Raw genomic sequence first — 15,727 nt, 5'->3', positions numbered from 1 at the left:
AGATTCTATAGGTCCCCAACAGTTATGGCAATCTGTCATTGGAGCCTACCTCCTTAAAAGCAGCTAATTGAAATATCAGAGGGACCTATTACATCCTTCAGAACTTGGACCAAGTTGTCTCATTTTAAGCACTCAGAAATCTAGGTACAAATATATTTAGTATGCACACTTTAAAATTTGACTGCATAAACATTAGAAAATTAAGACACAACATACTGTGTAGGAGCATTTTTCATGGTTTATAAAGGAGGAATCACGAGAAAAATGGATTTATTTTAGCATTAGCAGCAATAGTAAATAAAAACCGAACAGGTGAGAGCTGTTCCATCTTTCAAATGCTGTACGTTCCTTATCTTTAATACACAGAGAACATTTGACAGCAAAAATGTGAGATTTACTTTCACAAATGTTTGGAAAAAACTTAAGCTTTCTAATAAAATTTTTTTAAAACAATGTGGAAGCAATGAATTCCAACAATTCAGCAATCCTGCTTACCTAAAAACTTCTTTCATGGAAGAGAGACAGTATTTTAAGTAAGGCTTTTGATTTGGCAGTGTATTGACTAGGATAAGAGAGCTACTCAACTTCCGTGATGCAGGTTGCCTTAGAATAGGTCTTAACGCTGTTGTCAGATCAAAAGACTTTATTTCTCAACTATCTCAAAATGTGTGTAAGACATTATCTGTAATAATGTCTTATGACACTTTTGAATGTCTTATGTGAAGTATTTTGGGATAGAGTTAAAGTAGCAGGATGTGGCGTAGTGTGATCCCACTCCCGTTTGACTGGATGAAAGATTTAAGGTTGATTTCAATGGAAGTGGGGTCACTTCTTTTATCAGTACTGTATCGCAGAATGGGCAAGTTTGAGTTATGGTCTTCTCAAAATTCTGTCTCTTAGGCCTGTCACGGCAGAGCAGGCAATAGACGCCTGGTGGTGACACCGGGCAATAGACTGCTCTTGGATTCTGAGCTACTTCAGCAAAGTTTTGCATTTGACCCAAGAGGCCAAATTAAAAATTGCTTTTCAAATGACAAAGTCAAGCAAAGAGGGCAAGCTAAGCTGATGAATGTTTAGAGATGTGTTTTAACAAGTACAGCTTCACTTTTGCCAGAATCCTAGGTTTTTGTTTAGAACTAGAGTGATTCTTTATTTATATTCTCCAGTTACGTGAGGTAGCTTTTTACTTCAGCCAGTGTCAAAGAGTAAGACCATTTTGGACTTGGTAGCTGCTGACTTTCCCCAGACTGTTAGAATATTATTATAAAGTTTATATCATGATGTTATTAATATTATCACTTACCCTCACTGAAAATACAGAATTACGAGCATGTAGTCCTTGCTCCCAAAGCTTGCAGTTTATTTTATTAACAAGAATAAATTGCAGTAGGAAAAACAAAAGTCATATTTTTGTGGCTATGGAAGGAAAATCTTTTCAGTTTGTTTATTAATCTTTCTTCTTCCTTATCTTCATACATTCATCATTCATCTCGTTCATTTCTGATTAGATGTTCCACCAGTATGCTGTGTGTGATGCCATAGATATTTGTGGATATCCAGTCTACATCTCCCTTTTTAACTAGTTGTCATGTAGTTTTAGTTAAGATCTCATATGATAAATAAGCCATTTATTTATATAGAAAATCTCTTCTCCACTCTCTTCCTTTTTGGTTAATTTAAAACCTCAAAGTATTTATGCTGGAATCCTTTAAGAAGCAGTATTTAGACTTTTGTGGCTTTTTGACATGCAATGGTAGCTTGACTTAAGACGACCATGTCCCTAATCGCATCTCTGTACTTATTTTTCCTCCTGAACCTTTTAAAGGTGATATTTAGTTTCGTGTCATATAGCACTATAGATCTACCAACAGCAATAGCATATAGAGTACTATATAACTATGGAATCATTGAGTAAGACTTCTAGACTTTATCTATACCCACAGAAAATCACTTGGCAGTAAGCCACCAAAACCAATTTTTTTCATTGCTTGTGTTTTGATTTTTTTTTACTTTAGCTGCTGTTCAAAATGAAACACCTGGGAGTTTAATTGCTCATTATACTTAAATCTGTGAAGTAGTATGGGCCGAAACATACTGCCCTGTGCAAGATGTTTATAGATATTAATCTGTTTGGTAGCATGGTTTAATAGAATAATAGAATGAGCTTAATTTTTTCTGCTGATTTAATACTTAAGAACGCAAAACTTGCCCTGGTCATGGTCTACCGTAGTTTCATCATCTCCCAGACATATTCTTCAGAGTATTCTCATGCTCACAAATATAGTGTGTGAGCTGATACTTGGACCCACGAAGAAGTGACACCTATACACCTGTAGATACTGTATTTGGTATTTCAGACACCCTATTCTCTTTTCTCTGAGAAGATCCAACATACTGTTTTGGGTGATTGCAGCTCTAACTGGAAAGCAGTGAGTATTATCAATATGTGCTCACTCTCCTGTTCAGTATGTATGCAGTAACTGATGACATAGTACTGTGAGGTCATCTTCCTTCAGGAGTTTGCATCTGGCTCAGTTTTTAGTTTATTTGTTCCTAACGGTGAAGTTATTTTCTCTCTAACTGCTGTATCTTGGATGAGAGCTATTTGGCTGAAAGTAGCTGAGAAAGAAATTATCCAGAAGCAATTGTCAGAAATGGTTAGAAGTAAGTTCATCTTCTTGCCAAATGAATTGGTACCACATCTATTATTTGAGTTTATATTTTTTTTTCAGTGTTTGGTTGTTTAGGGTTATTTATTAATTTTTGCATTGGGTTTATAGTTGAGATGGAGTATTTTTGTGTGTAAGGCTACATGATCACATCATTTTCTTTAGATATGGGCCATCTTTGTTGTCCTTCAGCTGATTAATGCAGTATGGTCTATACGGACAAAGAAGAAATACCAGCTGAACCTACTCTTTTCAGCATTTTCCATGTGGAGACCATCAATTATTTTAGCTTGTATGATGTAGAGAAGATTTAGTTGTGTTTGATAAAAATCTTGTGTGCTTTGAATCCTCTGCCATTTCTACATGCTTCATACCACAAGGTCAAGAGAAATGAACTGCGTGATGCTCAGATTTTCTGAGCCTGTCCCGAGATGCTGGTGGCACAGGATTGTTAAAACATGGGCTTTCCTCTTTTTGCACTTGGAGCAATATTCCAAATGGTGTTTCCTTTGGTCTGTTTTCCTGGAGGATGGGAGGTTTGATTTTGCTTGCACAGATAGTTTCAGTTTAGTACTGATGAATCGGGAATTCTTTGTTAATTAGTATTGTCAATTTGGATTTCTTTTGTGTATTTTAAATGACTGACCTGCATGTATGTGCTTGGAGCTGAAGGTCAATGTACGCTGATCGAAATAATGGAATACTTCGTCGTAGAGCTTCCCTGTCTTTCTCGCTTAATCCCTTTGAGTTTTTGAGTAGGATTTTGCCATACAAAGGACAGCTGATTGTAATATAAACAAAGAAAAAATATCAGATTAGCTATGGGATAAGGTTACTACTCATACTTGAGACATGCATCATTTTTTGTAAGGGAGGGAAAATGTTGCAAAAGTTCCAAATGTAGCTTTGTTCATTTCTACGGCTCTGAAGTGTATTGTTAAAGCATTAAAACTTTGTATTAAAAAGTCTATATCTTATTTAAAAATAATGATAGTTTAAATGTTAATTGGACAAGCTAAAATATCTTTTTAGGTCATTTACAAAGATCTAATTTCCTTTCCAGTAATGCTTTTACAGACTCAAATTGAATGTAATTATAAAAATAAAGAATCAATGCACAAAAGAAATAACAATAGGTAACTTTTATTGTCTTTATTATAACTATCTTTAAGATGTGGACTTGAAAATTAATTCACGTATTAAAAACTGTGAAAGCAATATGACCAAATAATAGTGCACATATTTTTCTTTAAAGCTACTGCATAAAGAGCCTGACAATCGTGCCTTCAAGGGTGTTAGCAATATTAACTGTTACGCTTGCAACTTGTGTTTCTTTTACACACCCATATGGGAAAATTATGCCTCCCAGAGGTAAGTTTTGGTATTGGAGAAAGGTGCTGCAGAGAACAGGGGAAACCTAAAAGCCTTCTGTATTGACGGAGCCTCAAGAGGATATAAAAATCTTATGGATGATGCAGATGATCAGAGAATTCTTGATTGCTGGTATTTCACACTTGCTTTGCACAGAAACAAATTTCTCTTCTCCTCAGCATCTTCTGAATCAATTTTACTGCCTTTATGGGAGCAGAAGAAAAGGATCAGCACTCTGGAGTAATGGAACCAGTTGCACATTAATAAAAATTAACAGAATATAGCAGTTTTATTTCATTTATTGTCACAAAATTTTCGGCTTCATATTATGTTTAGAAATACTGGAAAAAACATTAAGTGATTGAGGTGTCTATAAACAAACATCTTTTCAGTTTCTGTTATGTTTGAAAAATTAAATATTACTTAAAAATGATTGGTTTGTTCTACAAACACTGCCTGTTTCATTGGGACAGAATTTATAACTTTTGTTATAATTCTAAAATGCATATTTAGGTTTCTGTTCTTGTCTGTGTGTATACAGTAGCTTTGTAGCCTCGCATACTGGTAAGGGAAAATAATAATTTTTTTTTTTTCAAAGAAGAAAAAAGTAAAAATTCTATACATTTCATTATGGAACATTTATAAGTTGATTTCCATGACAACCATATAATAAGATTCATGTTTACTTTGTTTCTGAGTTCTCAATGTCTTTTTAATGACTCCTCTGTAATTAAAACAGAATGCATAATTTGAGGTTACATAATATAAATCAGTTTTGTTTGCAGGATGTTGAATAATGTTAATACATGTACAATATACTGTTTAAGAGCCTTACATGGATTCGTCCGTTTGTTGCAGAACTGTGAGAAACTGGAAAATAATTTTGACGACATCAAGCACACGACTCTTAGTGAGCGAGGAGCACTTCGAGAAGCAATGAGGTAAGTCTGGGTCACCATAGCAACAGTCACAGATGTGGTAAAGAAAGAGTCATTCTTCATTATTGGGGGAACAAATGAGTTCATTGCCACCATTCAGCTCTATTCTCTAAGGTATTAATTTGTCAGTGGAGAGGCTTCCCTTGAGGCTGTACTTTGGTTTTGAAGCTGCATAAATGTTAAGCCTGACTGCACAGTAAAAAACGTAAATGTTTAATTTGTTATTTAAAATGCTTAAGGGGTGCCTTGCTTTATATTTATACTAAACTGTGAGTGAATGAAAATATTGTTCATCTAAATTCTGTAAGTGTTAAAGCAATTGTACAATGTGTTTGAACAAACCTGTGTTTGCTTTTAAATTGGATTTGATTTTTATGTATGTAGTTCCTATGTACTCTGATTTTATCACCAGATTTACATGATTTTAGTTTTGCTAGTGGAACATTAAAATCTATCTGGTCCTTCATATATTGTAGACATGTATATTTTCCTCATACCATTGCACTTAATACTTATTAGGGGAGGTCAAAATGAGTCAGTACGTGTATCTTCTGTCACCCTTACTTGCACTGTCGAGTATCTGGGTACAGGACTCTGAAGAAACTTGGCAGCTGTAGTACATGGCAAAGGGAATGGTTACTATGCTGAAAGGTGGTGGAATCAAAGACAGATTTTTCTACAGTAACTCACTGAATCATCAGGAAGATGTTAATTATAGTATTACCCGTGGATCAGAAAATAATAGTAACCTGTACTTTTAAAGGTTTTGCAAGTTTGGTGGTAAAATGTAATGATGCAAACGTAGTGATATCGGAGTAACATCTTAGGCTTTCACTACCGCAGTAAAAAGTAAAAACAAGAACAAAAATATTGAGAATCTTCTTGAAAAACTAATTACACCCATTTGCTTTGATTGTGTTCACAATCCCTTTAAATTTATGGATGTGTGTGAATGACTTTATTTGCATGAGTCTGACTTGATGTTCATGCAGCTTTTGTCTCACGTACACTGCTATGAATAAGCGTTTGTAAAGGTCTTCTGACTTGAAATGCAACCTGCCTCTTTTGAAGCCTTTCTTATTACCTCCAAGTTATATTCTTTCCTTTCTGAACTTTTCAATTACTAGTGCTGCAAATAACTGTAAAAATAACGGCACTCACCTTTCTAATTGTGATTTCTTGCTTTTTGCTTGTTTTGCTTCATACGTTTAGTATTTTCTCCCTGTGTGGTTGGACATCTGTGTATGTAAATCTTTCCTGTAGTGCCAGTAAATGGAAAGTGATTTAAAATAAAGATTTGGGGAACTTTTGGCATATGAAGCTACGTTTAGTATTTTCAACAAATTGGATTTCAAGTTGCTGCTCTCCTGTAACAGCGTTCCATGCGTAGGTTTGTGGTGTTTTGCGATACATGACTCAGCAGAGTTAATCTTTTAAAAACTTGGGAGCTGACAGCTCTTTGGTGATAAACATTACCTAGCAAAGGGAGCTTTGGCATTTCAAAGGTCATGTTTCTGTTACAAGGACTGTGTAGAAGATTCTCATGATTCTATGCTGTGCATACAATAAAAAGCACTTTACTATCTCATAAATTTGTATCCTGGCTATTTCTGCTAGTGTACAAGCCATTCTGAGAAATAGTCACCGATTGTGGTGTGACAGATATTGTGCAGTGTTGGAACTCTCTTAATTGCAGTCAATATTATATGGTTGATTTTTTTTCTTAGTTGTTTTTATGGAGGTAAAGAAAATACCTAGCGTACTTAATTAAGACTGTAGTATGTTTTTGTAATGTACTTCAGTAACACAGAAAAAGTGCAAAATGCTAATTTAGAGAGGTGTTTGCATATAGGTGTACATATTTTTCTAAATGCGTGTAAAAGACACTTGTTATTTTAGGCTGTACAGTTCTTTCAACGGCTACGTAGTCACCCCATATCCTCGGTGGCTGCATTTTTCTATTTGGATCCCAAGATTATCTGTAGCATATGTCATTCAAATGGTACATTTTGGCAGATTAAAGTTCCCTTTGCTTTCCCATAACTATAGTGGACATTGGACCAGGGGTGTGGGAGGACACAGATTTGCTGGCCTCGGTATTGTGAGCTACCTGCCTCCTTTTGGTAAAGGGAGCACGTGGAGAGGGTTACACGTTGCACAAAGGCGCTAAAATCATGTGGGCATGAAAACAACAACAACAAAAAAATCCTAGTTGGATAGCTAAGCGGATATATGTGGATCTCAGATGAGCCTTAAGTCGAGTGGGCAGTCTGCCCAAATCCTCTCTGATTTCCCAGAGTGGTACTACTGGTCTGCCAGATGAGAGATACAATGAACATTTTCCCCCAGTGCTCCTGTTTGGAATGAGACCTTCCATTTTAACTTTCTCTTTGAGAAAAATGGTCAATTTAATATGGATTTCAGTACATTTCTAGTCTATGAATATCACTGTGCTCTGCATAAACAAACACTAATATCCAAAAAGGGTCTTGTTCTTTTTCCAGCTCTTCAGAAACTGAATGGTATTCAAATTAAGGATTACATGAAAATCATCTTTCTTATTTATGTATATAGATGTATGCAAAAAAAACCAACTTTCTGAAGGGTTTTGAAATGATCATAAAGCATATGAGCTTTCTCTAGTTCTACTTTACATATTATTTTAGAGCTTGAATGAGATAATGAGCTGATAGTAGTTTGCCATTACTCAGTATATAAAGAGTAGTATTGTAAGAATTTCGTTTACTTCTGATTGCACATAAAATCATAAAGCATTCAATTCAGTTAATGTTTTGCTTATTTTCTTAATGTGCTCCAAATGGTTTATTTATTATTATATTTTAATATAACTGCAAAGCTTAAGTAAACAATAAGAATACATTAGTTTTTTGAATTAGGGTTTATAAATGGGCAGACTATTCCTTTACATACCTTGAATGTGCATATGATAATTTAATTGGGTATTTTATGTAGTAAGTTGGCAGAAAAATAGCATAGATATATACCTATAATGTCAGGTTGCATAAGCAAAAGCATTAAGCTTTTGTTAAACAGGGCTCAATTTGTTCATAATATATAATCACTGTAAAAAAATTTGGATCCTGATTCTCAGTAAAGCTTCACATAGAAATTTAAAGGAGATTTTAGACTGGTTTGGCTTCTACGAGGAGATGAGTATTTGAGGAGGAGGAAGTGGCATAGCTAAGCCTATGCTGACCCTAGGAGTCTTTTCATAGGTGGCAAAACCAGAATGTGGACTGCTGCAGTAACAATTCCTCTGGGAAAGTAGGGTAAAGTAGCTTTGAGGAGTCTTAAAAATAAAAAACCCACAATGCAAATCCCCCCAAACTATAAAGCACCTTTTAGTAGATGTGTGGAAAAAATCCAAACCCAATTATTATCAATTTAGAAAAAGATGAGGTTTAGGGAGTTAACGGATTTAACAAGGTGAAGGACAAATTTTAGAAAGCAACAGACATCAGCTGGCAGGAGGGGAATTAAACTTCATGAGGTTTCTGTAGGCCCATTTCTCCAGCCTGTTGAGGTCCCTCTGAACAGCAGCAGTACCCTTTGGAGTATCAGCCATTCCAGACTGAACACTATACTAGGCTTTAGGCCTATGTCTAGTGTGGATTTGTGAACCCTGGTGTCAGACAAATGAAGCCATAATGTTTAACCTCTGAATGTGATGTTGCAAATGTTTACTTGTCAGCTGAGTTGGTAAGCCATGGTGGTGGCTTGTGGCAGTGAGCAATCAGTTAGTAAGACCGGTGAGATGTTAAACACAGGAATGGGTCCTACTTGTAGGTGCATATGTGTACGGTCTATCTTGTGAAGATTGATTGAGTTAGTATGCGCGAAAGCTTTGCAAGTGAAAATTAAAGCAGACTATTTCTGTATAGACTTCTTGTTAATAAAGGAAGATTTAAACATATTTCTTCGTACTTCAAAGTGGGGAAGGAGAGAGAGAGTTTGCTTGTCTGTTTGGATCAGTATAAAAAGGCACCAAAGTTCATTTGGAATTTTCTTTTGCACTCACGTATTTGTATACGGTTTTGGATAATGTGAACATGGGAGTGAGGCTTCAACTGTAAATTCCAGTTTGATAAAAACAGTTTCTATTAATGATGATGTTCACTGTTGTCTTAACGGCTGTATAAGCTGGGGTTAGTAACAATCAAGCTTCTTTTACTATGGTCTAGACTCTCATATGTATTTGACAAATAATCTCTGTGGCTGGGCAAAACCCAAGAAGAGCGCACTGTAAGAAGTTCCATGACTTCAGGAGTGTTCATTAGTTTGCAGAGTAAAAGTTAGGGATTTAAAAATGTGAACAAAGCAAGTCTGCAGCACGAACTACAAAACATATAGTAACCAGCTGGTTAGGGCTCTGGCCTGAGACGTGTCAAATACAGGTTGATATTCTGGTTCTGAGTCAGGCAACTTGGTTTTCCCAGTTTAAATAAGCCACATCATAGAGCTGTAGAGTTACAGAAATACAGGCATGAAATATAAGGAAAATGAGAACTATGAAAAATTTCACGTTAAAAGTATGCCTGCTTTCCTGTATTGTTTTAAGCTGTTCTGAGAGATGGGACCAATCTCAGGTAAACTGAAAGGGAAGGTGAATGAGGAGGAGTAAGGATAGTTGCTTCTGGATTACTAGAGACCTGATCCAGGTCTCAAAGATCATCTATTTGAAGAAATCCTTCATGTTCTGAGGAGGAGGAAGCCTTTGGAGTGAATTCTGGCGATCCAAAGTAGCCACTAGCCTTGTGATTAGTGTGCCTGCATGGGACTGAGGGAGTAAGTTCAAATTTGTTCTCCACCTTCTTCTGTCTTCATGTTTCTCTCTAGTGCAATCATTTGAATGCTGCTTGGGACATGTTTTTAGGGGAGAAACAAGTTATTGCTTATGTATTTAACAAAAATATTGTGCTGCTTACAAAGTGCAACAGCGCTAGGCCTTCTTGGGTGACCAGCACATGTTCCTCTGCTGTATCTCACCAACAACAACCAAATACCCCCTTGCCCCAGAGGACATACTGATTAGATAAACCACTTTGATATATAGGCTTACTTATTTAGACCTTCATTTAGACTATTTGGCTTAGAGATACTTCTTCAAAAAAAAAAAGTTAACTGCAGAGGTGTTCCCAAACTGAAAACAAAACAACCCACAAAACTGTGGAATTTAGGGAATAGACCATGCTCCCTTTATAATTTTGTTTCTAGATATGTATCTTGACAATTTTATAAATTTACTGTACTATTAATAGCATATGGAAATACGCAGATGCTGCAGAATGCTAGTGGTGCTTGTTACATTTGGTGTCACATAGGAATACATGCAGAATATTAGAAGCACTTGAGAACTTTTAGTAGTACTTCCGTATGAATTTAATTTTGTTTTGAGTCTTGTTTTGAAATCAGAACTTCGCTATCCTCCTTAGGGTACATTACAGATCAAGCGTATTGTCAGCATCACTTGTGTTGACCAAACATTGGTCGTGTATCTTCACAGTGCGAGACAGCCCTGTATAAGCATAGCTACAACTGAACAAGCTGCTTAGGTGCTGGAAGCTGTTTAGTGGCATTAACAAGGTTCTCTGTTCGTGCAGTTTTGCCTTGTTCTTTCTTGGCTAATAAACCCCTGAGTCACCCACTAGCCAGCCTCTGGGGGCCTAGCACTGTGCCTGGGATGCATTGCTTAGGTCTTGCCACGATGGAATAATTTCTATCTACAGGCAGACACTGTGCAGAGCTATAACACCAAGCATGTATAGGAACCTGTGACATTAATGTAATTATTTTTGTGAGAGTTATTAGCACTTACATTGTCTTCCTGTATCATTTACGTGGAGAATCAACTTCATATTGCGTTTTGCAATTAAAAAAAGAAGGTTCTGATATGTGACAAGTCCATTGTTTAAAGTCACAGGTATAACTCACACTGAAGATCTTGTGGAACTAGTGATAATGTTTATTTTCCTGTGCTTTAGAATGTAATTGCATTGCTTTATATATTTTTAAAGTATATATAAAGAAAACTATAAAGTATCTTGTTTTGAGTTTCATTGTGAGATGGGCTGTTCTGTTTACTATCAACTTCATAATACCTTGATCAGAAATTTTGATACTGAATTACATTTCCAAGTTTATTTCAGCTGATAGTTGCACATACACTGTTGAAAATACCATATATAATTTTTCATTTTTAATTTATGAATTATAATTTTTTTTGATCTATTGATGTAGACAGAGGATGGGCTTCTTTCTTTAGCTATTACAGGGGAGGGGATCAAGATAAGTTATTTTCCTTTGAGTGTTCCTTTAGTCACCTAGCTAGCATAAACTAACAAATGCAACTTTAGCTGACCTAAAGTTGTGCATCAATGATGTTCATGACTGGCAGATGTAAAAGGATATTGAATTTTTTTGTGATTCCAATTGGCAATGTAGGTTCACAGTTATTTTACATCAGAGGACTGACTTATGCCTTGTAGTGCATATAAACAGTACATGGATCTAGAACAAAAACATTTTTAGTAAAATAGCAAAATAACAAATAATATTAATGGTTTTGGAAACTGCATTACAATTACTACTTTTGTTGATATACGGAAGTGTGCTTTAGGCAGGGTCTTACATAAAGGTTTTGGTAAAATCTTGTATGTTTTTCATACACTTTCTTGTATTCATTACAGTGACTGAATGATGCTTCAGGTCTGTTCCGTGCATGGTAAACGTGTGGGTGCTGTATTCATGTGTACTGTTCCCCAAACAATATTTCAGAGAGGAGATGAGAAAACAAAACCCACTTTTCTGTCACTTCAAGGAAGGGGAGCCTGTTTCTGCTTTTGAACCATTTAGTTTTGTGATTTAAAGAAAAGAATTGGGTAACAGTCAAAATTTTGCTTTTTAGCAAACTGCAGGAGATGTTGTCTGATGTTGGTGGTGAAAGAGATTTTGAAAACCACTGTGGCAGATGGCTTACCACAAAGACTCCAAAGATGGCATGCAGCGGGTGCAGCGTTGTACCTTTCAGTGACTAATAGCCACTTGTCTGCAAACTGTTAGAGTAGAAAATTGCACTGCAGAATCTTGAGTTCACTCTATTGGGTTCCCATTTGTTACTTTTTAAAATGCAAGATTTTAAAATATTTCTGAAATTTGTTCTTTGCTACCATTAACAATCAGCAAAAATGGATTTCTAGAGACAATATATACAATATGACTACCAGGCTTATGACTACTTTAGTTTCATCAGCCTATACACTTTAAAAAAGGTTTTGGTTTGTTAAATAAATTTTTTTTTTTTTAAACTTTGGAGATGAGTGAAGGAAATTTACTGGTGATGTTGCCATGAGACATAGCTTTCTGTAGATTTTTTTTTTTTTTTCAGGGCTTTGGGTGGTTTAGTTAGACCATAACAAAAGTCTGGGACATACACAGAAGCTGGGTGTCTTATAGCTTTGGCAAAGGAGTTAAATGTTTTAGTTCAGGCTGTTAAAGCTCATGCTGTTTTATTTGTAAGTCATAAATTTAATCTCCACTGTAGCCAGGCTATTGATAGTACCACGTTCTACATGTATTTAAGAAACCCCATTTCCTACAGTAGCTTCTGTTTTGTGTACGGTCAGAAACCAGTCTGTCTTAACAAATGGTATTTTAAATATATCGGCACTTGTTTCTTTTCACACGTTTACTGTAGTTCTCGAAAGCCTCAAAAAGTGTAATCTTTATTCCCTCCTTTGTGGTGTCCTTTGAAGTCAATGGGCTTTGTATTGCCATGGGCATCTCTAAGTACATTCTCCTTGGAGTTCAGGATACAAAGCAAACCTAGGAGACTGAGGACAAAACATAGTCTTCATTCAAAACTGCTTTATTAGCTAGTGTCTGTCTTTGCATTGTATGTTCATTGCAGCCAGATCATAGAATCGCCTGGGTTGGAAGGGACCTTTCAGATCGCCTAGTCCAACCATCAACCTAACTCTAAAAAAAACCATCACTAAACTATATCTCTAAGCACTATGTCAACCTGCCTTTTAAATACCTCCAGGGATCATTATCTTTTCTGATTAAGGTGTGTTTAGAACCCTTTGGTTATAATGAATATTAGTAGCTACGATTACTTTTTTTTGCTACTTCTCAAGAGTCCTAACTTTATATTATACTGACTGTTGCGGTTCTGGACGTAAGAGTGAACATCCATTTTCCTAGAAGTGTTTTGTATATTGGGGTAGTTCAGAGAAAAAACTGTGGGTCCAGCTGTGCCTTAACTTCCATCAAAATTAATCTGCCCTTCCCCTGCAGACTTCTGAATTTAAATCCTGTTTATTTACTTGAGGCTATTTGGGAGAGCAAGAAAAGAAAATATTATTTAAGTTTAATGTTCCAATGGAATCAATGTGATTATTGAAAATAAGACTCTAATGTCTATTGGTTTTTTTCAATAGATTAGTTGTTAAGAAAATAAAGTATCATCAGTACCACACACTTAGCTATTTGGCTACAAAATTTTGCAAAAACAATTTTCCATCTTCATTTCTAAGGAAATTTTACAAGAGAATCTCTTAATTACAGGAGAATCTCTTTCATTGGAACTTGCTGTTGAAAAGTTGGTGGGCAGCCAGTTAAGCTGTAGACCACTTTAGGTCTTTCAGAATGCCACCCAGAGACTTTCACTGCTAGCGCCTAAGGCAAAGCTACTAAATTTTAAGACCCTAGGAGCGAGGAGTGTTAAGATTTCAGGCAACAAGGAATACAAAGGAGGCTGCTTACAGAGTGAGACGAGCATAAGAGGTGTCATGGAGAATCAAGGAACAAACTCAATATTCTTGAGCAGCATCTCCTGCCGTCTTGAATGCCCAGGACTGCTTGTCTAGGATGTGCTTTGTAACGTGCAGAGAATATTGGCAGTGACAAGATTCTTTGTCAAGCAGGCATTTGCAGTAAGTTTCAATTTGTATGTATTTAGCTTGTTCAACCAATATGGAGCACTTACTTCTGTCTTGGTCCAATACCGAACTTCAAGCTTGTCTTTTTTTGCAGAAAGAAAAAATAAAAAGACATTTTCTTCTGTAAAATAAACCCTAAACAGTTCTAAATATCACCATAGTATTTGGACCCATTCAAGTGAGTTCTAATAGTGGATCTGCATGTGGTTCAGAATTTAATGGAAAGAATTATAATGTGAATTTCGTCAGAATACTTGCAAAAGACATTGATTTACAGTCTGACACCATTACAATACAATAATCTTTTAAAACTGGTAAGTTTTTGTAAAATATTTTTAAATAGTATACTTTTTTACTACTATTTATTAATAGTATTGAGTATTTCTACTATTACTATACTTTAAAAGTAGTGATTACTATTGCTATATTTAATATTTTTATTTATTCAATAAAGTAATTACTATTGCTATAAGTACTATAAAACTTATTACTGCTATTCAATAGTACTGTTTAATGGTACTGTTCATGACCACTAATACTTTTAATACTGCTATTTTACATACTGAAATTTTTTCCACATTTGTCAGTATCAATTCGTATTAACCAAGCCTTTGCTTTGTATTTGGTAATGTGTATATAAAAAAATAAAATATGGTTTTGGTCGGTATCTGACAGTATTACCAAAAGGGCAAGAAAACACTTATACTTTGAGGAGTATTTTTATTACAGAAAAGATATATTTATAAAATAATTTTACACATGTTTTCTTTTTTCTCCTACCTGGCATGTCTTCCCATTGGAGCACGTAGTGGCTTCCTGAGCGGTTCTCCCCGCTTATCTGTGCTTTTTCTAGCCAACAGGAAATGCACTTGAGCATGTGGAAAACAGTTGCTGTTCCCAAGGACCTGCAGCATCTTGCTGGGCTCATGGCTGGCTGTTAGATGTTGGTCTGTGCCTCTCAGTGTCCACACCTCCCTCTTCCCATTGCAAATTTACTTGCATGGCGACTGCTGGTGTTGTTAACCCGCTTCTGTCCTCAAATGTATTCTCTTGTGATTTCTTCTCAGATAAGATAAAATAATTAATTGGGGTGGGAATTGTTCTCCCTATAATTACAGAACTATGCAGGGATGTTTAAAAATACTTAAATAGGAACTGTTATATATTTAAGAGAGAATCTGGCTCCGCTGAGTGCTTTCCACTAAGGAGAGCTGTGGCTGCATGGCTAAGCCTGAGCACTGGTAGCCATGTGGCTGCAGAAGCCAAAACAGGGGACTTCTTTTCTTTGTGTAGATATAGACAAGCTCAAACGGCTCCTATGTAGAATCATACGTTTAGTCGTGGCCTACCTGTAGGGTGCCTCTGTCTCATCCTCACTGACTCAGTCGACATTTGTGCAAAGCCAGCGGGGCGGCGCGGGCCCAGGCAGGGGGATGCGCTGCTGCTGCTGCTGCGAGTCCTGCTTGGCGCAGGGCAGCACTTCTGTGCTGTCACTGCAATAGCCAGCACAGACAGCCGGGATGCAGAAGCTACAGGGACATGGATGTCCATGTTGGTTGCTCAAGCCTACAGGACCAGGTTAGAACCAGGCTGAAATAAACACTGCCTGCATTTTAGGAGGGGTTATGCTGGGTCTTAATGCCAACTGGTTTGCTGTAGAGAGCCCCTGCTGCTGGGCAGCACTGTTTGCTCATATGGATATAGTCATGCTAGGGCATCCTCTGCCACTAGACATGTAGCCATTCTAGGGATAAATTCTTCTGTGGTCAAAACCATGGGGTAAGGCTGG

At 36.4% G+C, this 15,727-nt stretch overlaps 1 protein-coding gene across 3 annotated transcripts in view; it reads left to right on the top strand.

The window, feature by feature from the left end:
• DPYD (dihydropyrimidine dehydrogenase) overlaps positions 1–15,727 on the top strand; it is a 365,350-nt gene that overhangs the window by 44,174 nt on the left and 305,449 nt on the right. For all 3 annotated transcript variants that reach the window (XM_063344207.1, XM_063344208.1, XM_063344206.1), the window contains one exon: positions 4,899–4,981. In XM_063344207.1, coding sequence (XP_063200277.1) covers positions 4,899–4,981 — 83 coding nt within the window. The remainder of the gene's footprint in view (positions 1–4,898; positions 4,982–15,727) is intronic.

This window comes from Chroicocephalus ridibundus, chromosome 8, assembly GCF_963924245.1.
Source record: "Chroicocephalus ridibundus chromosome 8, bChrRid1.1, whole genome shotgun sequence".
NCBI classification, from domain to species: Eukaryota; Metazoa; Chordata; class Aves; order Charadriiformes; family Laridae; genus Chroicocephalus; species Chroicocephalus ridibundus.
This window is presented reverse-complemented; position numbering and strand designations above follow the sequence as displayed.